At 40.4% G+C, this 20,214-nt stretch overlaps 2 protein-coding genes across 3 annotated transcripts in view; one reads left to right on the top strand and one right to left on the bottom strand.

Moving 5' to 3' along the window:
- ACE2 (angiotensin converting enzyme 2) overlaps positions 1–15,658 on the top strand; it is a 44,714-nt gene extending 29,056 nt beyond the window's left edge. For both annotated transcript variants that reach the window (XM_037046347.1, XM_037046346.1), the window contains 9 exons: positions 593–737; positions 3,363–3,461; positions 4,140–4,262; positions 4,870–5,042; positions 5,934–5,992; positions 8,763–8,863; positions 10,255–10,371; positions 12,848–13,042; positions 14,748–15,658. In XM_037046347.1, the coding sequence (XP_036902242.1) occupies positions 593–737; positions 3,363–3,461; positions 4,140–4,262; positions 4,870–5,042; positions 5,934–5,992; positions 8,763–8,863; positions 10,255–10,371; positions 12,848–13,042; positions 14,748–14,856 (1,121 nt within the window). In that variant the 3' untranslated portion in view covers positions 14,857–15,658. The remainder of the gene's footprint in view (positions 1–592; positions 738–3,362; positions 3,462–4,139; positions 4,263–4,869; positions 5,043–5,933; positions 5,993–8,762; positions 8,864–10,254; positions 10,372–12,847; positions 13,043–14,747) is intronic.
- A 2,357-nt stretch (positions 15,659–18,015) lies between these two features.
- Positions 18,016–20,214, bottom strand: part of BMX (BMX non-receptor tyrosine kinase) — a 50,487-nt gene continuing 48,288 nt past the window's right edge. The window contains exon 19 of the mRNA XM_037046344.1: positions 18,016–18,474. Within this exon, the coding sequence (XP_036902239.1) occupies positions 18,400–18,474 (75 nt within the window). The 3' untranslated portion in view covers positions 18,016–18,399. The remainder of the gene's footprint in view (positions 18,475–20,214) is intronic.

Genomic DNA, 20,214 nt, shown 5'->3' with positions numbered 1-20,214 from the left:
AACTCACGTAAGGAAGATGTCAGTACATTTAAAGTACATTGTACTTCCAACTATCCAGTAAATGGTTTCTTCTTCTAGGGAGGTTCTTTTTGATTGTTTGTCTGTTTGCTTGTTTTACTGTGTAGTTAGCTGGCTTTGGGGCATACCTGTTTATTATTCGTTTACTTGACAAAGACACAGAGGGCATCATGTGGTAGACACCAGGCAAGGTATACAGTCTTGAATGGAACATTACCAGTCACTGCCCTCATGGAACTTAACAAAAATGAACAGCATGACTATGAAAGTCAATAAAATAGCTTTAATAAGTTCTGATAAGAGACATTCAAAGAAGACAATTGAAACTAATTTAAAAAATGAGTATTGAGGGTTACTTGTGGACTTATTTTATCTGTTCTATCCAAGACTTCACTTTACTCCAAATCCCTTAGCTGAGAGAATGAATATATACATTATTATTATGTCAATATTTCTCATGTAACCATCATTATAGTAAGTATATCTTGAGGAATATTTGGGGGTTGGGAAATTATCCAACACAGAACATCTGTCATCCTCATGTTAATATTTGTCTTTTTCCTTTTACTTTCAGAAACAGACATAAACTTCCTACTCAAACAGGCACTTAATATTGTTGGAACTCTACCATTCACCTACATGTTAGAAAAGTGGAGGTGGATGGTCTTTAAGGGTGAAATTCCCAAAGAGCAGTGGATGAAAAAGTGGTGGGAGATGAAGTAAGTCAATGAATGCGGAATCAGTAAAACATTTTCTCATGAGTTTGCTGTTTATTTAAAAGGGATTGACTGTTAACTTGCTTGATAACATGTCTTTTAAGAGCTGCTTTCCTCTCCCTGTCTCACTTCCTCACTCCTTTACCCGTTTCCTGGGGTCATTTCTCAGGACCTTGTCTCAGAGTTTGTTTCTGTGATAACCCAGTCTGAAGCAACTAGGATTGGGGTTCTCAGAAAATTAGTTGTAGTGAGAATAACTCGGATTTCAACAGTTGTCTTGAAATCTGCAGAGGTGGGGCTAAGTATGTTAAAATGAGAGAGAGGTGTGTGTAGGCTATGGGAATATGCCATCGCCAGACACAGCACCCACCACCACCAGTACTACCAGCACCACAAGACATTATGTGCTTCAATTTCTGTAAAACTTTATTTAGGTGTCCTCTCCTCAGATAACATATTTTTGTTTCTGCCCCCACCTAAGCACAGTCAGGTGACACAACTTCTCAAATTCCATCTTCTTGAGTGTTCGGTCCCCCATTAAAATGTCATATTATTTAGGAAGCAATCAATTAATTCATTCTATTTATTCTTTTAAATAAAAATATATTGATTCCACATTTTAGGCAAAGCCCTGGGGATCCAACGCTTATCATTTTGTCCTTTACTTCAAAGAACTTTATTTTATAGAGGGATGTGGAAAATAAAACTACTGCAACCTATTGTATTATGATATAGGAGGGAATTGAGATCCATGAACAGCCAAGGGGGGATCCAAGGCCAAATCCGATGGATAAGATGAGGAAAGGCATCCAAGCTGAGCTCTGAGAAAGGTGTCGGAGTTAACCAGGTGTATGTAGAGGGGAACAGAGAGAATTTCAAGCTAGAGAGAGCCTGGCGCATTCGGGTAACAGATAATGATCCCTTGCAGTAGTTCCAGCAATACATTGTTTGTCACTGTTTTCTAAGTGCCTTGGACAATACCTGACATATATGGATATGAAATAAATGGGTTATAGATGAAATATTCCAAAAGGGTACATACAGAATAGAAGGAAGGAGGGAGTGAAGAAGGAAGGGCAGGAGGAAGGAAGGAAAGAAGGAAGGAAGGGAGGAAGGAAGGGAAATCTTTTCCTCACCATCTATTAGATGCCTATCAATTGTTTTGTTTTTCTTATTTTTCATTTTTTTTTGTGAAGACCTACCTATGTAACATTCAGCCCCATATCCATAAGTTTAAATCAGTGCCACTTTTTTTTTTGCCAGTGTTGCATTTGTTAACAGAAATACTGCTTGGGATTTCTAGTGTCTGAGTATTAATAAAATTGTGTCTATAATGATCCCACACTCAGATAGTACAAATGTATTCAGTTTAAACAATGCCAAATGCATGATTGCCCTGCCCTTTTCTTTCTAAATGAATTATTTTTTATCCCTTTTAGTTTATTTCTAAAGGGACATGGAATCAGACCCTTAAGATGGTTCATTAATACATTTATTACTCTGTGCATTCAACAAATACACATGACATTTTCCCTTAGCATTAGACACCATGTTTGACACTGGAACTGTAGAAATGACCAAGACACAGCCCTGCCCTCCAGGGGAGCTTGTCTCCCAGGGAAGAAGGACATGGACATGAATCATTATAAAATGGAGAGAGAAATGACAAAGAGGGTGCAACTAGAGAAGGCTAAGGGAGCTGGAGAGGTTCACTGTGCTCGCAGGTGGGTGGGAACAGGGGCAGGCCTCACAGACGGGTACATTTCAGCAGCCTTGAAGAAAAAGCAGAAAGAAAGAAGGAGCTCCTACCTTTTGTAACAGCATGGATGGAACTGGGAAGCATTATGCTGAGTGAAATAAGCCAGGTGTTGAAAGACAAATACCATATGATCTCACCTTTAACAGGAAGCTAAACAACAAAACAAACAGCAAGCAAAATATAACCAAAGACACTGAAATAGAGAACAGGCTGACAGTGACCAGAGGGGAGAGGGGAGGGAATTTCAGGGGAAGTAGGGGAGGGATTTAGAGGAACATATATAAAGGATACATGGACAACAACTGAGAAGGGTGGAAATGGGAGGGAGTGGGGAGCACAGGGGGTGGGATGGGAGTAATAGACAGAATACTGTACTTAAAAAATAATTAAATAAATTTAAAAAAGAACATATGTAAATATATGTTTAGAATAATATAAATATATGTGTTTATAATATATATCTGTATATGTATTTAGAATTTGCTTATGTAACGTTCATAAAATAAACACCACAGCACAAAAATTAAAAAAACAAAACAAAACAAAATTCTGTCTGTCAGGAGCACATATACCGTGGTGCCAGAGAGGAATTATTAGGACTTTCACTGTGTGTTTTTGGCCATGCAATGCACTTTATTGAATCCTTGTTTTGAAGACACAGTTATTTTCCAATGGTATACTCTAGCTGAATTAGAAAAGGAAGAGTTAACCACATAATGAGCTGTAGTCTATAATTTTGGGCACTGTTTCTATTTCACCTGATGACCAATTCTAGTATCATTGGCTGATGAAACGACGCTAACTGGACCCAACTCTCCCTTCTCATGGTGAGTGACCCACAGCTAACATATCTTCTTTTCTCCCCAAAGGCGAGAAATAGTCGGTGTGGTGGAACCTGTGCCCCATGATGAAACATACTGTGATCCTGCGTCTCTGTTCCATGTTGCTAATGATTACTCATTCATCCGGTAAATTATAGTCTCTTCTCACTGTGCTAACGGTAGAGAAATAGGGGGCTATGAAGCAATGGCTATAATTTCTCCTTCTATTTTTATGCACCTTCCCCCCTAAAATCTCAAAATAAATGATTGATTGCTATTGAATTTAACTCAACAGATTTTATTGCATTAAATAAAACTGTGGGATCGTTTCTCTACCATCAAGGAATTTACAGTATCTTTGGGAGAAAACAAAAAGTGTTTTTGTCTTCTTGTTACTGGTAGAGTTCAGAATGTCTGTAATAGAAAGAGCATTTTTAACGTGAAGTGCAAAAACCTATGCTCTTCACCTATTAGCTCCAGATGTTGAATTTGCTGAGTCCCAGTTTTGTATTTGTACAGAGGAAATAATAGTATTCACCTGCTGTAAGGATCGATTAGTACCATTTATATGAAAGGGCTATAAATCTGTGAAACACAATACAAATGTGAGCTAGCATTAAAAAAAATTGCATTTTTCTCAGCTGATACAGAAATGCAAGTAGGTTACGATGAGTCTGTAAGGATTCCTGTTTAGGTCTTTCTGGGGAAAGAGCTTTGATGACTATGTCTTTGGTTACTAGGGTCTCAGAATTGAAATACATGCCCCAATCTATGCCTCTACTACCGTAACTAAACATGGGCCTGTTTCTTTTGTTTCTTTTACAGTTATTACACAAGGACCATTTTTCAATTCCAGTTTCAAGAAGCCCTTTGTCGAATAGCTCAACATGAAGGTCCCCTGCATAAATGTGACATATCAAATTCCACTGCAGCTGGGGAGAAGCTGCTGTAAGAAATGCTTTAAAATGTTGCACCTCTACTGCTATGCAAAATTATTCATTTCCATGCCTAGCTTCAAATTTGATTTTTTAAAAATATTTTATTTATTTATTTTTAGAGAGAGGGAGAGGGAGGGAGACAGAGGGAGAGTGAAACATCCGTGCGTGGTTTCCCCCTACTGGGGACCTTGCCCGCAACCCAGGCATGTGCCCTGACTGGGAATCAAACAGGTGACGGTCTGGTTCACAGGCCTGCGCTCAATCCACTGAGCCACACCATCCAGGAGATTAATTTTTCTAAAAAGAAAAATTTTGGCTCCCAAATGTCCTCACTACTAATTACATCTTTATTTTGTGGTCACACAGAAACCTAGACTATATGGTGGCTGGACAGGCCACCTCCTTTCTTTATGTCATAACTACAGAGTTTTCTTTGTAGTACTTGGAAGGGAGAAGAGATCAAAGTATGAATTCTTCCATTAATATGCATTAGTTTCTTATGTGCCCAGAGCAAACTTACCAAAGCCAAAGAGGAGAAACCACAGACCATGCATGTGATTATTATGTACATCTGAAATCCCCCCAAAGGCCCTGAACTTACCCCTCTTTTCACATAGCCAAATGCTGAAACTTGGCAAATCAGAACCCTGGACCCGTGCATTGGAAGGTTTTGTAGGAAAAAAGCAAATGGATGTGAGACCACTGCTCAACTACTTCGAGCCTTTGTTTACCTGGCTGAAAGACCAGAACAGGGATTCTTTTGTGGGATGGCACAACGACTGGAGTCCATGTAAGTCCACTGAGTTAACACATTTCAAATCACTCCCTTTCTGCCTCCCCTAGTCCTCTCTATCCCCAGCCTCATGGGGCTGAGACGTAACAGAGGATGTTTGCACTCTGAGTAGACCCTGCTTCTGACTGCTCTGACAGCAACCATCATTGTATTGGGGAGGAAACAATGTTGTTTGAATACCTACTATGTGCAGGGAAAAGTACCCCCTCTTGATTTGTTAGCCTGATATTTAAAATAAGAGTCTAATAGTTCCCAACCCACTAGACTCAAATCCTGTTCTGAAAAGATGATAAAGCTTAACACTGATTGTTAGTGAAGAAATTATCAATATTTATGTCATTATGTCTGCAAAGCCAAGAAATATACTATTTTATATCTTTCATTTTGTGACTTTTTTGTGACAAGGAGAGGCAGAAGGGTAGGCAGAAGTACATGGCTAAAACTAACCCCCCAAAAGCAAATAACAATATGAAGAAATTGTTTAGAAATATGAAAGTAACTGCCAGAAAGAAGAGTTCATTCAAGAAAGAAGATATACAACCCAGGAAGCAGTGGATTCAATGCAGAAAAGCAGCAAAGGGATGAGACTGAAAAGAATAGTTGGTATCTTCTACCCACCTCCGCTGTGCCTGAATCCCAAGCCACTCCAGGATTTTCTGGGAGACTTTTGAGGTCTGCGGTCTCTGTGTACACATTAGGCCATTGCATCCTGACCGTTGAGAAAGCGGTTACCACTCCTCCATTACTTCTTATTTTACAAAAAGTGTATTTATACATTTTTTAAAATCCCTTTACTGTCATTTAGTGGGGTGTTGGGATGGGAAGCAAATAAACACACATGGTCGATCTCTCTTTTGTAACAACAGTCTGTGATCTCTCTTTCATTAGACACTGCACAAAGCATCAAAGTGAGGATAAGCCTAAAATCAGCTCTTGGAGACAAAGCAGTGAGTATTCGGGACAGAGCGCCCATGACTTTTCAGTGCTCTCCCTTAACTGAGACACAGCAAGCCCGTCCCAGTGAGGCCTAAAAGATGAGAGCCCACATGGTTCTCTTGGGAACTGCGAGTCCCAGGTTTGGGCCTTTGCCTTTTCTTTGTTTTCCATAACACATTCCGTATCTGACGCTTTTTCTTCGCTGCCTTGAAGGTATTTGGAAGACCAATGAGAAAACATCCACATTTAAATACCAAACCTCCTCCCTTCCAATTCACTCTTAACACCATTACTGGTATTTGAGGTTATATTTTGATAGATTGTTTGTTTTTAGAGGTAATGCAGGGAGCTTTGCTTTGTTTTGTTTTAGTCAATCATCTATATCCTGGAAGCTGGTTAAAATGCAGAATCTTAGATCCCAGCCTGGGACTTGCCTAATCACAACCTGCATTGGGACAAACCCCCAGGTTATTTGTATAAATGATAAGTACTGATTTAGAACAGTTTCTTAAATCTGGCTGTACGTTGGAGTCTTTTTTAAAAAAAATATTTCATTTATTTTCAGAGAGAGGGGAAGGGAAGGAGAGAGGGAGAGAAGTATCAATGTGTGGTTCCCTCTCATGTGTCCCCCACTGGGAACTGGCCTGCAACCCAGGCATGTGCCCTGACTGGGAATCGAACCGTGATTGTGTGGTTCGAAGGCCCGTGCTCAATCCACTGAGCTACACCAGCCAGGGCTGTACATTGGAGTCTTATAGGATAGTTTAAAAATATAATGCTTGAGTCCCACTCCCAGAGATTCTGATTTTATTGCTCTGGAGTGTGCCATCAAGAGTTTCAAAGCTTTCCATGTGTATTTTGGGACACCAAAATGTTTTACAGACAATGCTATTACGTATACCTCCTTGTGCATTACTTTAATCGGCTAGTGCTCTCTTCTCAACACCTGTCTCACGCCATTCAGTCTGAAGAAGTAGTGGCTTTGGTTGGGAAAGAGGAGAGTGCTGTCTCAGGCAGATGGGGATGCAAGGCCTGGGTGGGGGCACAGCACCCTGAAGGCTCTGCAGGATTCGAGGACAATCTGGGACTATTGGATAAAACAACCCAAAGTGCTACAGTAAATTGTTATTTGCACTGGATGGATCCAAAGGTTACATTTGTATCCCCTTACTAGTCTTGTGAGGTTAAATATTATCCAAGACTCCACAGAAATTGTAGTGTAATATTCATTAATAAGACATTTGTATGTAAGTATGTAAGTAACACAGAAGTAAAAGTGAACATTGAAGAAATAAATAATAAAAATAGAGCTGCAGCACTTCCCGAACCCTAAAAGTTCAACTTCCTATTTTCTTAACAATTATTGAGTGTCTGTGGCATTGATTATTTCTCTTTCTGTCATTATTAGTTGTCCCTTGACCTAATAAAGTTTAACTCCCTTCAAGCATCCAGCAGATCAGGTTCCTTTTCAGTTATCTTCTTTTTTTGTTCAACGTTTGTCCCATGTGCACTTTCCACGAAGCGAGGGACTGGGAAGTAGTCTTCACAGGATTCTGAGGCCGATTCACTAGCAAGGCTCCTTTAAGGAGACCAGACCCACCCCTCTAGCGCATCTACTACACAGCAGGGTTAGGTCTGTTCAGCTCAAGCTATTTCATGGAAAAGTCCAGTTGTATTTTTTGAGAACTCAACCTTTATTTTTTTTAAATGTAGAAATAATAACCAGACCAGGCCAGGGTCATCAAGAAATCATAGGATATTGCCCAGGCCTGCGTCAACAGCTGTTAAGTCTTCGATTTCGCCTGGTGGTTGGTGGGATTTCTTCGCTTTGTTTTGTTTGTTGGTATTTTAGTTTTCTCTCTGACACCTATTTTGGTCAAATGTAAGGAAAAGGCCTTGACAACAGAACATTGATTGCTCTGCCAAGAAAGAAAGAGAGAGAGAGAGAGAAATCAGAATATTACTGGTAGCAAATATTAATAATATTATTTCTATTAAAGCAACTCTTTCCAGAATCTGAGTGATATCAAGCTGAAACTAATGATGTAGCAATTCTTTTGTGAATTCCTAATTGTTTCTCTTAAAGAGACAGGAGAGATGCAAGATTTGTGCCATTCATTAATCTCTACTGCCACCTACTGGAGGAAAGAGTGAATGCTTTTTTCCTTCCGTTTTAACAAGTTTCCATAGACTACGCCAATACACAAACCATTTGTTTAGCACTGAAAAGCAAGAACAAATGAATTACCTGGTTTACAAAGAATTGGTTTTTTTGAACCCCAAGTTTCTTTTTCTTTTACACTTACACAGGTTTGAGAACTTACTATAAAAATAGTAAAAACTCAGCATATTTGTTTGCAATATATGGACATGTGAACCAAAACCCACGACTTGTGTGGCTCCCATCTATAGACCTGTCTTCAGAGCACTTATTTCCTGTTACAATAATACTAAAGTAAAAGAATCAGTGAACCCAGTGACTCTTAAAGTGTGGTTGCCTGACCAGCACCATCAGTACTACCTGGGAACTCAGTAGAGACATGAATTCTTGGGTCTCAACACTTTCCGAATTAGAAACTGTGAGGGTGGGGCCCAGTATGTGGTGGTGTAACAAGGCCTCCAGGTGATGCTGCTGGACGCTCAAGTTGAAAGTCACTGCCTTAATGAATAGCAAGAATCTTTGAGATACTAGAAAATTTAAAAATAATGCTTGTGGACTCTCAAGCCTTGCCTGTATTCTATGATCCCCACTGAGCAGTGATTTTCCTGTTGAATTTGCAGTATGAATGGAACGAAAATGAAATGTACTTCTTCCAGTCATCTATTGTGTATGCCATGAGAGAGTATTTTTCAAAATTCAAAAACCAGACGATTCCTTTTAGGTGAGTTGATTTGCTATGTTTTCGGGTTACTCCACCCAGCACTACTCTTATTCTCGGGTCCGAGAAGATATTATGCTTAATGGTTCACTCAAGTCAAATTAAGCAAAGCTTCCTAATAACTTTTAAACTTTTCTGATATCCTGAAATGTGGGCCACTCTATTTAGGGATGGTTGTGACTTATTTGACTTGTAGATTGCATGAGCATTGTTCTGATTAAATGCCCTCTCCTCTGCGCCCCATCCCCTCCCCTTCCCTCCTCTTTTTTCTTCTTTTCTTCCCTCCCCTGAGTGCTCTCATCTACCCCAACACTGAAAGAAAAAGGCAGAAACCTCCCTTCATGGAACTTGTACTGGTATTCTAATAGATGTGTCATTCGTGTGAGTGTGTGTGTGTGCGTGTGTGTGTTATAGACAATCAACAAAATATGTCAGTGAAATATAATAGAATTAGATGGTGATGAATGCTAGGGAGAAAAAAACAATAGGAAAGGGGCTAGGGAGTGCTGGTGTGTCTGTGTGTGTGTGTGAGTGTATAGAGTACAATTTTAACTAAAATGGTCAGAAAAGATCTCATTAATATTTGAGCAACTATATGAAGCAGGAGAGAAATCCTGTAATGCTGGGGGGAAATGTTTCAGTCAGGGAAACTAGCAGGTGGAAAGATCCTGAGGAATGAATATCCTTCACCTGTTGAAGGGTCAGCAAAGAGGCCAGTGTGGCTGGAACAGAGTGAGCTAGTAGAAGACAAGAAAGAGGTACTCTGGTTGGGGCGGTACTGGGACATGGGGGTTGGGAGGGGAGAAGACAGTTCATATGGGCCTCACAAGCCATTCTAAGGACTTGGGCTTTTATATCCGGAGTGAGAAGGGCTATGAGCTACATGATTTGCCTTGGATTTTATTAGACACACTCTGGCAGCTGTGAGAGCACAGTCTCATCACTTTGTACCATAAACCCCACTCCTTACCCGTGCCAGCGTGTATCACAGGACAGTTTTGTGGAGTGGGGCAGGACTGCAGGATGTAAACATACCTCTGTCCGTATTACTAAGCCATTGCCGCCCACCATGTTGTTTATCACTGTCCTGACTCACTAGTGACTCCTCGCTGACCACATTTTTCCATCATTGAAAAAAATGTGGTTTTTAGATAGTGGCAACACAAATAGTGCAGAGACATGCTGTCACAACTTATGTAGCCAAGTTCATTTGCTTTGGGCAGTGTTAAGCTTTTATGGACAATGATATCATTCCACTGTTTGTCCTGCCCCTTATTTCTCTACTTAACCCACCATGGCCCTCCACCAATTTCCTTTTTACCAGCGGAAGTCTTCATTCATTTCACTGTGTCCTCTGTGCTACAAAGGAAGATGTTTCTCTTGCTTTCCCACAGGGCGGAGGATGTGTGGGTGAGTGATTTGAAACCAAGAGTCTCCTTCAACTTCTTTGTTACTTCGCCTAATAGTGTGTCGGACATCATTCCCAGAAGTGAAGTTGAAGAGGCCATCAGGTGATATGTTACTTTCAAACTGTAAGGTAGAGAGGCTTAACAAATGTAATATTGAGCATCTCCTCCTGTATGCCAGGCACCGGTCTGAGTCATTTATATGTTTTACCTTATCTTTAAAACTTGGGTTTTAATTCTGAAGGGATCTCATAGCAAGGGGATAGTTTTGATTTGGATTCCTCAAGATGCAGGCTCTTAGACAAGGATTTGAGTATAAGTAGTTTGTTTAGGAGGTGATCTCAAGAAGCACTGATAGAGTCCTGGCTGGCAGAGCTCACTGGATTGAGCTCGGGCCTGCGAACCAGAGGATCATGGTTTGATTCCCAGTCAGGGCACATGCCTGGGCTGCAGGCCCAGTTCCCAGCAGGGGATGCACGAGAGGCAACCCTACATGGATGTTTCTCTCCCTCTCTCCTTCCCTTCCCCTCTAAAGATAAATAAATATATTTTTTAAAAGCACTGATAGAGAAATGCAGATGGGAGACAGAGAACGGAAGGAACATAATACATTACGTACTATCGAGCAAGTTGCCACTGTGGGCAACTAGAGTGGCATTTTGCTGGGGAATTTGAGAAGACGCATGTAGAATATGCACCTAATTGTGCCAGTAGAGCTGGGGTACTTATTTGCCATCTTTCACCAGTCATTGGTGGAGAACTGTTTACAGGTGACATGGATTCCCCAGCGTTTCTGGCCTGCAAGCAGGGCAGAATCTTGTGGCCTGAGAATGCTCTCAGGCAAAGGCAGCAGGCACTGGCTGAAGAAAGTCGGGCCAGCACTCATGGGAAATGGGTTATTAAATGCAGATGGGGCGTGGACAGGTATAGCCATCATTTGCTATGGGTTTTTTTTTTGTAAATTTTATCATCTTTTCTTTTTTTCTTTTTATTATTATTATTTTTTTCTTTAACTTTTGTTCAAGTACAGTTTTCTTTCTTGTATTCCCAGACCTGCCCCCCACAGTGCTCCCCACCCCCCTCCCATCTCCGCCCCCCCCCCCCCGTCTTAGTTATTGTCCATGTTTTGGACGTAAGACTCATTTAACTAACCAAAGTCTGAAACGAAGCAGGCAAGCATAGGTTTCCCTAGACATTGGTTAGCCTCTGCACAAGGAGAGGGACTTGCTGTGGGCAGTGTGCATTTAGAAGAAACAGTTTGCTTGATTTGCCACAGCTGTTTCCCAAAACAGCAAAAGTGAAGAATGGGTAGATGACAGTGGTTCCCTTTGTATTAAAAAGCTTAGGATACCCTGATGTGAGGAAGCTCAGTAGGTGGCCCTCTTGAGCTGTGAACTAAGACCTGCTGGGCACTGTGTGACTGTCAAATCTGGCTTGGGTGGGTGTACAACCTACCCACACCCAGAGACTCACTACTTCCAAATGATTTGTCTCCCTTTTGTGGAAAAGGGCCAGCTGAGATCATCATGAAAAAACACAGCCCTCCTGAAAGCTGCAGGGAACCTCAAACTTCCTGTTTCCAGAATGACCTGAAACACTTTCAGGCTAAGGTTGCTAAGGGTTAGATGACTAATTCTGCTTTGACCTCTTTCCCTTCCTGAGTGGCCTCTGACCTCTTGACCTCAAGGGTACTCAAGGGTAGGAGGATGGTATACCAGACATTTTGGTTTTTGATCTGGAATAGTCTCTATTTCACTATTTGTTTTGTTTTGTTTTGTTTTAAAAATAATCTTCATCCATTTTTACCCATAAAATTCAGCCACACCCCATCCCAGTGCTGGAGAAATTGGCAAAGGTCCCTTTCCTATGTTTCTCCCCAGTGCTGCTTCTAAATATCAACACCTTTTATTTGGAAAATACAACTGGGTCCAGGACCCACTTCATTTGTGGAAGAGGTGCATTCGATTGTTCTTTTTCCATTATTTGATATAAAGTCATTGTAGACGTGCTCTGACAGGAGGGAAGTTCTTGCCAAATATGGTAACTTTGCCGTTGCAACACAATCATCACAAGTGAACAAATGCTATCCACTTGCACGTTTCTACACTTGCAACCAGTTGTCCAATGAAACTGTTGCCAAACCTAATCCAGGTTGCAAGATATTAAAGGTGCATCACTATTAAAGCATATCTTTTTCCTCGAACCTGGTGATTTTCTTTGATTATTTATTTATTCTTAGAGCAAGAGGAAGGGAGGGAGAAAGAGAGAGAAACATCAATGTGTGGTTGCCTCTCGGGCATCCGCTACTGGGGGCCTGGCCTGCAACCCAGGCATGTGCCCTGACTGGGAACTGAACTGTGACCCTTTGCTTCACAGGCTAGTGCTCAGTCCACTGAGCCACACAAGCCAGGGCTGGTTATCTACTTTGATTTCATTGCCATTTAATGTCTACATTCTTAAAATAAGCCTTATCAAATTCTTTCAGAAGCAGCAATATAAGGAGTAAATAATTAAATAATTACATCCCATTATATTTTGCTCAAGTGTTCCTTTTGCCTAAGTGTTTTGCTTTTGTGAATAGGAAGTCCCGGGGCCGCATCAATGATGCTTTTCGCCTGGATGACAACAGCCTGGAGTTTCTGGGTATTCAGCCTACACTGGAACCCCCTTACCAGCCAACTGTCACCATGTGGCTGATTGTTTTTGGGGTTGTGATGGGAGTAGTAGTGATTGGTATTGCCGTGCTCATCTTCACTGGGATCAGAGACCGAAGGAAGTAAGTGACCTTTCCTAGACTTACCTATCCTAAAACAAAAGTTTAGGGAAAACTAACTGGAAATTTTGCAGTAAGTGGTAGGTTGTACAAGACAATTAGCACATTTCCTCAGTGCTTTGCCTTCCTGGCAAGCCCTACCACACAGTAGCGGCCCAGCCTGGGGTTTACCAGCATGCCCTGGTAAACTCCATCCTGGCCACAGCATCATTTCCCTACTGCCAGCAGGCACTGTAAACTGAGCAGTGGGCTGGCTCAGGGGGCTGTCATCGCTGATGAGTTCTCCTGAGTATAGATATGGCCCTAGAGACTGCAGGGGTAATGTGTTTGGAGTGTAAACCATTTAAGAATGAGTTCTGACATTTGCTTCAAACTGCTGCTCTTCAATCATCTTCATTCTCCCTTGGGTAGTGGAGACTTACTATTACCTCCCTCGTTCCTGGGCCCACTGCCCTCTAATTGTTCTTGAGCTGAAGATCTAAGTTAATTGATTTTAATCACTCGAGACATGGTTTATAATCTTGTTCTGTCACTAGATTTTTTTTCACCCGGTTTTGACAAACCATTCACTTTCGTTAGGCTTATGTAATAATATGTTTTAGCGCCTAAAGAACTCTGTGCACACTTGGGTTGTTTACATACGTTCTTGATAGAATTTTTACATGTACTAAAGAACTCTAGTGTTTTGTTTCCCCAAAGTAGCTTCATTTCCAAAACTAGGTATTGAATAGAATGTATCCATAGGGTTCAAAATTTAAAATCACAAAAGGATATATAGAGTTTCTGTGTCAACCTTTGCCTCAAGTTCCCTTCATAAAGCCAACCAAAGTTATCAATGTCTTGTAGACATGTTGAATCAGGATCTTCATCTTGTTAATCACCCCTCGGGTGACCCGCATACACATTACAGTCTGAGAAGCACTCTTCTACATATTAAAAATTTGCCCATGAAATACTGTTCCAAAGTTAACTCATTAAATACATTATTTGGGGACATCTTCATGATACACACCATGTTAATGGAACGTACATGTAAAAATAGGACTGGCTACCCTGCTCAGTATTTTCATACATTAATGTTTTCAGCAAACCTGTGATGTAAGTGTGTACTTACCTTCATGTACGTGTAAAACTGAGATTTGGAGAGGCCAAGTAACATTCTCAAGTTTACACAGCTAATGAGTAACAGACTGGAATATACAGCCAGTTTTTGAAGCTGGTTGTTATACTACAAAGTTGCCCTACCGTGATTTTCACACGTTGAAAGATGGTGATATAGTAGGGAGTTCTTTAATGTGAGGCAATTGGCTAAAACAACCAACGAGTTTCTAAAAATAATAATGGTTCATATTTATTGAGGATTACACGCCAGGCACTGTCAGAGGTCTGTCAGCATTATTTCATGGGCTCCACATAATTGCTATAATTTTCTGAATAGGCAAACTGAGGCACAGAGACCCCCGCTCTGACTCCAGAGCTCATATGCTAATGTGAGTCTCACGTTTTGCCAGCCATGGTGACAACCAAAGCTAAAGAAGTGAACCTAATGCTGTGCAGGTGTTTATAGTCCATTAATAGGAGACATATACAAACAAACACGCCAATGATTATATGTTGACATGTGACATTGCCTGGGCCCAGTGGAGCCCAAGGGAGGTGGTGTCATTCTAACATCACTATATTAAGGTGACTTCATTTTATTTAACAGGAAAAATCAACCGAGCAGCGAAGAAAATCCTTATTCTTCCGTGAATTTGAGTAAAGGAGAAAGCAATCCAGGATTCCAAAATGGTGATGATGTTCAAACTTCCTTTTAGAAAAATCATTTTTTATTATACATAAATGTTAATTCCACAGTACAGAAAATACAAGATTATAAAGATGTCATTAAACATCACCACCATGGCCCTGTTCAGGAAATTTGTCCAAAGAAGACATGCTGAGGAGAGGGCCTCTTCACTTGCATTGCTTTTACTACTTATTTCTGCCTCAATATTTGCCTTGCCCTGTTTCCTAAAAGAAATGTTTATCTTTGAGAGTAATAGAGAAAGTGTGCCTTTGGCCTCCCAGGCTATTTACAGGTAATGGAAATGCAAATGTCCATTGTGTTCCTGGAGGTGGGGGAAAATGCATATGGGGCGGGATTCAGTGTAGGAGCCTTGCATGGAATCTGGAAGGGTGTACGTGAACTGATGGAGCTGCAGATTTAAGAATGACACACATTGTTCACCTCATTATAATTCAAGTGCACAGGATGACACACGGTCTTCACATTAACCTAATCTAAGTACTATAGTGATTTGCCCAGTGACGATTGGACAAGACCATGCCTTCCTCTGGTTGGCAATTCTAAGGAACAGAGAAGAATCCAGAGAGTGTCAGATGTGGCCTCCTTACTTCCAAGCTATTTAGCTCCTGAGGCCCCCATGATGCCTCCCACGTAGCGCAGCTGGTAGAAACTGATGTCCCTTGTTCTCTAACTGTGGAGTGAATGGAAATCCCAATTGCATGTTACCCTCTGAAATGGGCACCTAATCTCTTAAATCTTTTGTATTTATCCACAATGTCTGTGTAGTGCTGAGCACAAAGCAGACACTCAATAAATACTATATTTGCACACTCCTGTGGTCTCATGGGTGCTTATGTACTGAGGTTTCTGTGGATTCTGTCCTCTTTTCACTTGTAGGGATGGCTAGGTTGCTGTTTGAATGCCTGGGACTCTTGACCTCTCCAGTGTTTGGGAATGTGTCTGAATTTCTTACCTTTCTTTATTGTATGAAGCAATTGTAAATTCAGCCTAAAATGAGTTGTGTTAAAGATAATGTATACCCTCAGGTTAGGAACCAAACCGGATGCTCCTTTTATATATATTGCAGAGCCTCGAGGCCAGTTCTGAGCCCAGTATCCACTACATACCTGAAGACTGATTTAAAATAGATGAAATAGATGAAGATACCCAAACTCTACCCATCAACCCACTCTATGTGGTGACCAACATAATGTTAGATACCTTTGTTCTTAATACATTCAACAGAGATTATGATGACGGTTAGCCAAGTTAGCCAAGTCAGGGGAGGATGAACTTTTTCTTTGCTTCCAAGAAGTGTAAGCAGTCCCCTGGTTTAAAACAACAATAAATGCCTGGTGTCACCGCTAAACATTTGAGCAGCATTAAAAAATATTATGCATGTTTTAAATAGTATGCATATTATTCCTTTATCAGAACACCCCTAGTATCACTGGACTTATTTTCTGATAAAACTCTGCTAGTACATTAAAATTTTGCTTGACTTGATTTTTGGAGCCAGGCATCTGAGCCAGATTTTGCCTTCTTTTCATAGTAGACAACTCAGTATTGTTTGATTTTTTTTGCAACAAGCATGTATTACGTTAATTATAAGGATGATTGTTTTTAGAAAAATACATGGAAAGAATATGCAGAAAGGAAAGCAACCTTCACTGGGGGGAAGCAGAAAGACATAGTTTGGATATGGGAAATATTTTCTTGGGGGGTCACAGTCGGTGCTGCAGTCCCTGGTAGACAGGATCAGAGAGCTGACTGCGATCCACCAAGAAGGAAGAGCTGTGTTACTTCTTCCTCCTTTCTGCTCAGGTAGGAAAGCACCTGGCACACAGTACATGCTAAATAAATGCTGACTGAATATATAAATACCCTAATGGTTCTTTTTAAAATTTCATTTCAATATAAATTGAGATTTGTGTACCACTGTAAAAAAAAAGAAGACTATTATCATAAGTCAATTGTGTTGAAAAGAATCATTACTTAAATGTCAAGAAACAAATAACTAAGAGGGATCATTGAAAACAGCTGGGGGAGAGTGAGGGGGTGAGTGGGATGAGAAAAGGTACAAATTCCTCTTAAGGGAGATTGTTAACTTAAAGCTGGAACATAGTAGCAGGGCTTAATTGGGGTGTCTTTTCATTGTAATAGTGTCCCCCACATAACCTCTCTCTTCCCTTCTTGACCTTATGGAAATGGCAATGAAAGACTTCAAAAATAAACTAACAAGCAAAATAGAACCAGAGGCAAGGAAACGTGGAAATGACTCACAGCAACCAGAGGGGTGGGGTGGGGATCATGGTGGAAAGAAGGGGAGGGACTAGACAGAGAACATGTATGAATGACTCATGGACATGGACAATAGGGTGGGGACTGCCTGTGGGAGCAAGGTGGGGGGGGCAGATGGATGGAGGAGGGCAAAGGGAGAAAATTGGGACAACAGAAATAGAACAACAATAAAATTTTTAAAAAATAAATAAAATTAAAAAAGATTCCAGATGAGATGAAAACTATGGGTTCAGCAGCAGGCTGTGAAGAAGGGCATTCCCAGCAAGAGTTTTAAAGCAAAAGTATGTTTTTGTAATAGCCGCTAGAAACTAAATGCATATTTCTGCACCTTTCTGTCAAGATAGGAGACTGAAATAGAAACTTCAGTTATCAAACTGCCCAGAAGCTTCAGAGCCCCAAATTCAAGGATTTCGGAGGAATAGAATGCAACAATCCAATCAATTCTAGATATAAGATCAGGGTTATAATTGAGTCGAGATTGATAATGGTTAATGGTAAGGAGGAAGGCACCAAGTTATACCTTAGCATCTTTTAAAACTTGCTCTATTATGGAACAATATTATTCACCTTTAATTTTCTATTTATGTACATGGCGACATAAAGAGTTGTTGTTCTACTCTGAATAGCAGATGAGAATTGTGTTAGTTGGATTCAGTTATGGAGCACCTAACAATGCCCACTGCACAGTGAGGTCTCCTAGGGCAGTTCTGACTGACTGCACAGTAACATCCGGGTACTTGTTAAAGGCTTTATTCAGACCTGCTCTACCAGAATCCCTGGGGTAGTTCCTAGGAATCTGTGTTTTAATAAACTCTCCATGGATTCTCATGTATGCTAAAGATTGACATAGAAACATGAAGGCAAATGGCCACATTTCTGTACTTATTAATAGCATATTTAATTAGTATCGTGAGAGTGACAATATAAAGAAAAGAACAAATACCCAACAAATAATTTTTCAGTTCTGCTCAAACTTTACACATGGTACATGCCTCCTCTCTACTGCAATCAGAAAATGTGCTTCTGCTGTAGGCTTGGAAGTATAATATTAGGAGCAGCATAAACAAAATTACTAATTTGACCTACATTTGAAGGATATCTTTTGTTTCCTACCTTCTTCATTTCTAGACAATAAAACAATCAGCACACAGAATACCATTAAGAATAAGTAGCTAAATTATGCTGTGCGTGCCTTGCTACTTTCCTTAAAAGAATGAAGATGTTGGCTAATATTTATATTCCTTTCCATCCGATCTATCTAATTTCTTCTTCAAGGCTTATCTTTTTCCCGAAGTGGTTCAATGGAAGACAGGAGTTGCTGAAATGTGGGACGCTTTTCAGGAAGCTAAATAAAAGGAAAAAAATCCATTGGTTTAGTTTATGAAAGTTGTGATTAAAAATAAGATATATACATATCTATGCCTGAGGCCTAAAGCTAGCTATTTTCAAAATGTGGAAACACTGCAGACATTTTTACTAAAGAAAACACAACTACAGCCCTAAGAATTGAAAGGAAAAAGTAAAGCTATCTTTGTTTGCATAAGATATGATTGTATGCCTGGAAAAACCAAGAGAATAAATGATAAAACTAACCGAAGTAATAAAGGAATTCACCAGGACAGTGGTATATAAAATTAACATATAAAATCAATATATATGTACAACATATGTGTAGTATATTTGTACAATCATATATATGTACAACAATCAGTGAGAAGATATAATGAAAGAGAAATCCCCATTTACAGTAGCAACAACAACTAACAAAAATGTAACCCCCAAATAAGGAAAATTTTAAAGCACTGCTGAAAAATACAAGCTTAGACTTGAACACATAGAAAAACATTGCTTGTTCTTGAATAGGACAAATCAATAACATAATAAAAAACATTGAATTAAAAAACAAACTGAGCCTGGTTGGTGTAGCTCAATGGATTGAGCACAAGCCTGCCAACCAGAGGATCGCGGTTCGATTCCCAGTCAGGGCACATGCCTGGGTTGCAGGCTGGTTCCCTGCAGGCCATTTCCCAGCAGGGGAACCACAAAAGGCAACCATACATTGATGTTTCTCTCCCTCTCTCCTTCCCCTCTAAAGATAAATAAATAAATAAAATCTAAAAACAAAAGTTTAAATGAAAACAAAAACAAAAACAAACTGACAATAACCAGAGGGGAGGTGGGGGGGATAATAGGGGAAGGGCCATCAAGGAACATGCATAAAGGACACATGGACAAAGCCAAAGGGAGTAGGTTTGAGGGTGAAAGGCAGGGATGGGTGGGGTGGGGGGTTGTGGCGAGGTGAAAATGGAGACAAGTGTACCTGAACAACAATAAACAAGATGAAAAAAAAGATGTTAAATTTCCCAAGTCAAAATACAAACTAAATACAATCACTTTATAAGTGGGTTTTTAAAACTGACATGGGAGAAATAATAACCTGATAGGGGAAAAAAACAGAGAAAAGGCAAGGCATGTCATTCTCAGAAAGATACTCAGATGTCCTTAAAAATATACCTAATTCTTAATGACAGACGGACATGTGAAAGCTGCACTAAATGCCATTTCTCATCTATCAGACGGGCATAAATTCAGAAGCTTGACAATGGCCTATGTGGCGAGATTGTGGGAAAACAGGAACAGAGAGGCAACACGCAGGGAGAGAAATTTGGTTCATTTTTGGTATGGAAGAAAGGCAAACAAAAATACACACATACATGCATACTTATTTTGTGAAAATAAGTACAGAAAAGATAAATTGGAATCCAATGGAAATTGTGAATGTTTTTCCAAAAGTTGCAAAATAAAATGTAAAAAGATGGGGAACTCAAATGTACCAAATGCTCACTATATGCAGAACCTTCAGCTGGGGATTGTTTCTGCAAACCCCTCTCAATGGATTCTGCCACAATTCACATACTTGTGAGGAGCAGCTGTGGGAGGAAGGCTGTTCCTGCCTGCTCAGGGCACCGCCCCCCCATCTGACAGTGCAGCCCTAGGCCCTGCAGCTGGAGTGGGGAAGGCCAAGGAAATCTGGCTTCGACTCACAACCACTTGTTTGGTCCTTGTCTCCATCTGACAGGTGATG

The sequence above is a fragment of the Sturnira hondurensis genome, unplaced genomic scaffold, assembly GCF_014824575.4.
Source record: "Sturnira hondurensis isolate 20B ecotype Veracruz unplaced genomic scaffold, ASM1482457v3 Scaffold0005220, whole genome shotgun sequence".
In the NCBI taxonomy this organism is placed as follows: Eukaryota; Metazoa; Chordata; class Mammalia; order Chiroptera; family Phyllostomidae; genus Sturnira; species Sturnira hondurensis.
This window is presented reverse-complemented; position numbering and strand designations above follow the sequence as displayed.